Genomic DNA, 4982 nt, shown 5'->3' with positions numbered 1-4982 from the left:
CCTCCCCGCTGTCCAAAGGATTGTGGGGTTGGAGGGACGTCATAAGTCGCTCCAAGGAAAAATTGAATGCGACTCCCATCCATTGCCCACAGCTCTCGCCAGGTGGTTTCCCACTTCTCTTGATTTTCCCAGCAATGCCACTGGCCATGTTTTCGTTTTGACACTGCTGTTGTGTCCTGTGCTTCCTCTTCCTGTTTGCGAATAAAACTAGTCACCATTCACCGTCTTCCTGGTGATGTGGCCTTATTAAACGCATTCCATAAATCACCTGACCCAAGGCCTGCTTTTCCACGTTGCACTCGGCCAAACGCAGTCCCTGAGTTCCAGTGAGCTCTTGGCTAACTGCCAGGCCACTAGCAGATTCCAGTTCTGCCATTCCTTTCACTGTATCCCTATCCCTAGATCCTGACAAAACCATCTTTTCAGCCACCGTAGCACATTTATGCTCGTCGGTAGCTGCAACACCCATCTCCCAAACCAATCTACTTAACGCCATGGCAGCCTCGCACCCCTGACCACATCCCTAATAAGCCTCATTCATAATCCTCTGCAGCGTCTCTGCTTTTAGAATCGTGAACTCGTAAACTGTCAGTGGACGTCCTAATACGAGGCAGCAAGGCAAACTGGAGACGCCACAGTTTCAATTTTCCTGGTAATCGTGATTTCTCACGGCTGTTAAAAGCCTTCACCAGTTGCATCATCTTGGTCTTGGCCACAGCTCGGTCTTTATCATTGCACTGTACCATCTACCTAAACTGAACTCTCCAGTATAGAAGGTTCCGGTTCATTTTCCAGCATAAGACTGACAAACTTCTAGACTTGCTATATTTAACCTTCTTTTATGTCCCCCACCTAAGATGATCTGCTGTAGCAACTGCTGGGAACGCGGCACAGTAGTTGTTAGCATTGTCATGAGATTCCATGTATGCCCTGATTGGAGGGGACCTGGGAACCGTTCTATAGCCTCTATAGCCCCACCTATAAACCCACTTAGAAGCCCAATTATCACCCCCACAGCCATCATAAACGCTAATATAAACGTACAACCAGCCGTTACACCTCTTTCCAATCGCTGCCGGGACGTAGCATACACTCTTTTATTAAAACAAAACTGAATATCTTCAGAATAAGCCTAGTAATCTTATACGGTGTCTGGAAGGAACCAAATGCTTGCCATAAGAGGTTATGCAACGCCAAATCAAATGTAGGAAAATCACTTGTAGAGCCTTGCCCTCTTTCTTTGCAATCACAATTCTAAACACAATTTCAGATGTCATATTTTGAATACCCCAATGAAAAATAACTGATTACTTATTTTAAAATCTCTTAGATGTACAGATTGAAAGCTCTCAGCATAGCTCATGAAACACTCTAACACGCGAAAACTCAGAGAAATTTAAAAGCTGTTTATTAAAATTAGAAATTAGAAGATTAGCATGTTCGATATGCATTGATTCTTGGCTAAATGTTCGATCAACGTCACACCTATTTTTTTCTGTGTTGCAGGTTATTCAGAAGGAAAAAGTCAAAGAACTAAACTTGCATGAGGTAAGCACTTTTAGGTTTAGTCTAGCTAGGATTTGAATGAATGAATGAATGAATGAATGAACTTTACTGTCCAACTAAAGCTGGAAATGTTTCTTTGGTCATACCACAATACAATAATTAAAACACCCAGAATAAAGAAAACCATATCAAATACAGTATGATGATGCTACAAGACCTCAGACTTGTCCAGTTTTGTTCACCAACTGCCAATGGAACAAAATATCTTTTGAAAAGATTATTGTAGGCCGCTGGTACTTTAAATCGTGATGACTGGCATCGCTCAGCATTGGTGCAGCCTTCCCATGCTCAGCTCTGTCAGATACCTTTGCTGCCTACGAGTGGCTTTTCCAGTTGTTTTAACAACTCTGGCTAACTGGTTCCTGCATTTCACAGTAAGATGTCCATACAGTAATATTAAAAATAAGATTGCTCTCTACCAGACTGACATAGACTCTATGTAATGAATATATATGTGTGTGTGTGTGTGTGTGTGTGTGTGTGTGTGTGTCAGTAATAGGTGAGATTAGTGAAGGTCCAGTGTTAGCGGTAGTATATTCAGCTGCTGTGTTGTGTGTGTGATGTTATAGAGGCTGGGGGCTGGTGTCAATATGGTGTAGCTCACTGACAGGAGACAGAGACTACTCTGCAGTCTGGATGTCTGGGAGTAGATGGTTCTGTTGTGTTTACCAGATGGCAGGAGACTGAACAGGTTGTGTCAGGGGTGGGTGGGATCCTGCTGACGTATGCCGGTGACTTTCTGCATGCTCTGTGTGCGTTGATATGATGAGAAAGTTGTGCCTGAGGATTCTGGGAACGGTTTGCTAATATAAACAGACTACAAGGGGTGACAGGTTTTGCTGCTATAAATATTAAGCGTCGGGTTTGCTGGCTTCCAGATGGCTGATCTTTGACACTCTAAAGAGAAGACATAGATCCTGTAATCCTGTAATGTTTGAGATATTCATTTCAGAGGAGGTGGCTGTGCTTTGATGAGTCTCGGTCATACAGTCTCATACGCAAGGGCGATCGACACTTGGGTGAGTTGGTGTGAAGGTTTTCGTCGAGTGTGGCTCAAAACCAGGGCTTCAGAAGTAGTGCTGGAACTTCTATGACCCAGCACACTAATTCTGTGTCTAAGGGATCAGAATGGAAAACATGGAAAACAAGAAAAATGTTAAGACCTTTTATCACTGACATCAAACAGGAGCCTGGGCCGCTAGCAGAAAGGATGGGCGCACCCTCCTAGAGATGGTGGATACTTCCTGTTTCAACCCATATTGTGTTCTGTCAGTGCTCACATGACGAACTGCATGGCTTACACAAGCAGTCCCTTATCTTACTTTCTGACATGCCTGTGACAGCTCTGTGACAGCTAGATAGAAACACATGGCCTCTGATGTTAGGCAAGCTCTTCCACAGAGAGCAGGTGACTGCCATTCGGCACTCAGCTGCACAACTGAAGTCTGCTACTTTTGTTGAATCTCAGTGACTTTGTTTGGTTTGTTTTATTGTCAGAGCCTCTGCCTTTTGGATCTGTCTGGGCTATAGTCTGAACATGCTTTTACACTTTCATGACAAAAGTTGAGAGAATTGGTGTGTGTGTGTGTGTGTGTGTGTGTGTGTGTGTGTGTGTGTGTGTGTGTGTGTGCGTGTGTGTGTGAGTGTGTGTGTGTGTGTTTTAAAAACAATGCTCCCTCAGCTGGATGGTAAAACCAAACACCTGTTTGGAGGTCATTTCCAAGAAATTAGGCTACCAGCTATCATTTGGAAAATTTGCATGTTTGTGTTGTTGGGAAGGAGGTTGACGATAGAAACCTCTCACACATGATCTTTTCTAGTGCTTTAGTGGTGAAAGGACAGAGATGAGTCTGGCTGTGAGGAGTAGAGAGGTCCACGGCTCGCATGAGGGGGCCGTACATTTGCACGAGCAAGACTCTTGGTGTCTTCATCTCACGCACATGCCGAGAGCAGAGACACAGTGTTTCCATTATTTTGCGTTGTCGCCGTAGACCTGGTGTCCTTGGCTGGATAAGGGATAATTGTATGTGGCCCAGTGGAATTCCTGGCATAACCACGACTTCTCGATTTGCCTCTGGAATGTCTGCACGGTGTCTATAACAGCTGTGTCTGGAGAACGGCCCAGCAAGGGACAGTTTCTTTAGAAAGCCACGCCCCTCTTTATCCCTGGAGAGGGAGAGAGTTTCAGCCCATAACTGTTTCCAGTGACCTCAGCTGGTAGAATATGATTACATCCAAATACAGATATGTTGTTTGTGAAACAAGAATCTCTGAACCTCCCTCCCCCCACACATGCTATACCCTGAGAACATAGTTTAAGAGGACATATGTGCTTAAATACTGTTAGAAAGTAATTTATGGCAGGCGAGTGGGCCAGTATAAACCTGCACATAATAGACATTATGGTCGTAAAAGGAAAAGCTCGAGGTAGATCCATTAATGGGTCCTTGTATATATGTATAAGAATAGGAATGTATGCAGGAGTTCCGTAAAGCTGGAATTTACTGAAATGGAAGCCTTGTTGGAAGTCTGGAAGCTGTTAGGTGTTAATAAGAAAAGATCGAAGAAGACAAATTGAGAGAGAGAGAACGAGAGAGAGAGAGAGAGAGAGAGAGAGAGAGAGAGAGAGAGAGGTGGAACTGTTGCTCTCAGGGCCCAGATGCTACAGTGCTACAGTGCCACACTTGCGCTCTGTTGCCGTCCTGAAGTCTGGTCGCCCACGGTGACGGTGTAGTCCAGGTCTTGCGTAGTCCTGCTCCTCTTTCCTGGCACGAGCTCCCAAACCGGATTTGCCAAGTTTGCGGCGAAGAAACCCGCAGGCGCTGAGATGAAGACGTGCACATGGTCTGTGTGACTTCCTGTGTGAAACCTGGGTAATGCCACATTTAGCAGCGTCTCCTTGTAACGAGGAGGCTTGCAGCGTAGAAGGAGACGTGTAGCGTCTCCTCTGCTCCCCACACGCAAACGCCCATAGACTATCGTTCACCACTGATTTACTGCCTTTAGTGTGGCCCATGTTCCTCACACTACCACAGTTCCTTTACATTTACATTTTACATTTACGGCATTTAGCAGACGCTCTTATCCAGAGCGACTTACAAAAGTGCTTTGCCATTTAGTCATAGAGCACATCCTAGTGCAGTACAGCAGGTTAGAGTCCAACATACCAATGGACTAGAATACTGTAGAATACAGGGATGAACGCTGATACCTAGAAGTACAAAATACAAGGTCTATTTCAGACAATGATAAGTGCAATAAACAATAAATACTATTAATTTACTATTAAGACTTTCACACTTCCAGTTCCAGTGTCAATCAAGACCCATCAAACACCACAAAACAACACCCTGTGAAAACAGGACAAATATCTCAAAAATCTCTAATATAGCTGTATTTCTCGTGTGTCGATAAAA

At 44.4% G+C, this 4982-nt stretch overlaps 1 protein-coding gene across 4 annotated transcripts in view; it reads left to right on the top strand.

Moving 5' to 3' along the window:
- Positions 1 to 4982, top strand: part of rnf24 (ring finger protein 24) — a 32413-nt gene that overhangs the window by 19494 nt on the left and 7937 nt on the right. For all 4 annotated transcript variants that reach the window (XM_027012573.3, XM_027012574.3, XM_027012575.3 and 1 more), the window contains exon 4: positions 1507 to 1548. In XM_027012573.3, coding sequence (XP_026868374.1) covers positions 1507 to 1548 — 42 coding nt within the window. The remainder of the gene's footprint in view (positions 1 to 1506; positions 1549 to 4982) is intronic.

Source organism: Electrophorus electricus, chromosome 5 (assembly GCF_041902795.1).
Source record: "Electrophorus electricus isolate QZ-2024a chromosome 5, ASM4190279v1, whole genome shotgun sequence".
NCBI lineage: Eukaryota > Metazoa > Chordata > Actinopteri > Gymnotiformes > Gymnotidae > Electrophorus > Electrophorus electricus.
The sequence above is the reverse complement of the archived record's forward strand: the minus strand, read 5'-3'. Positions and strand labels throughout refer to the sequence as shown.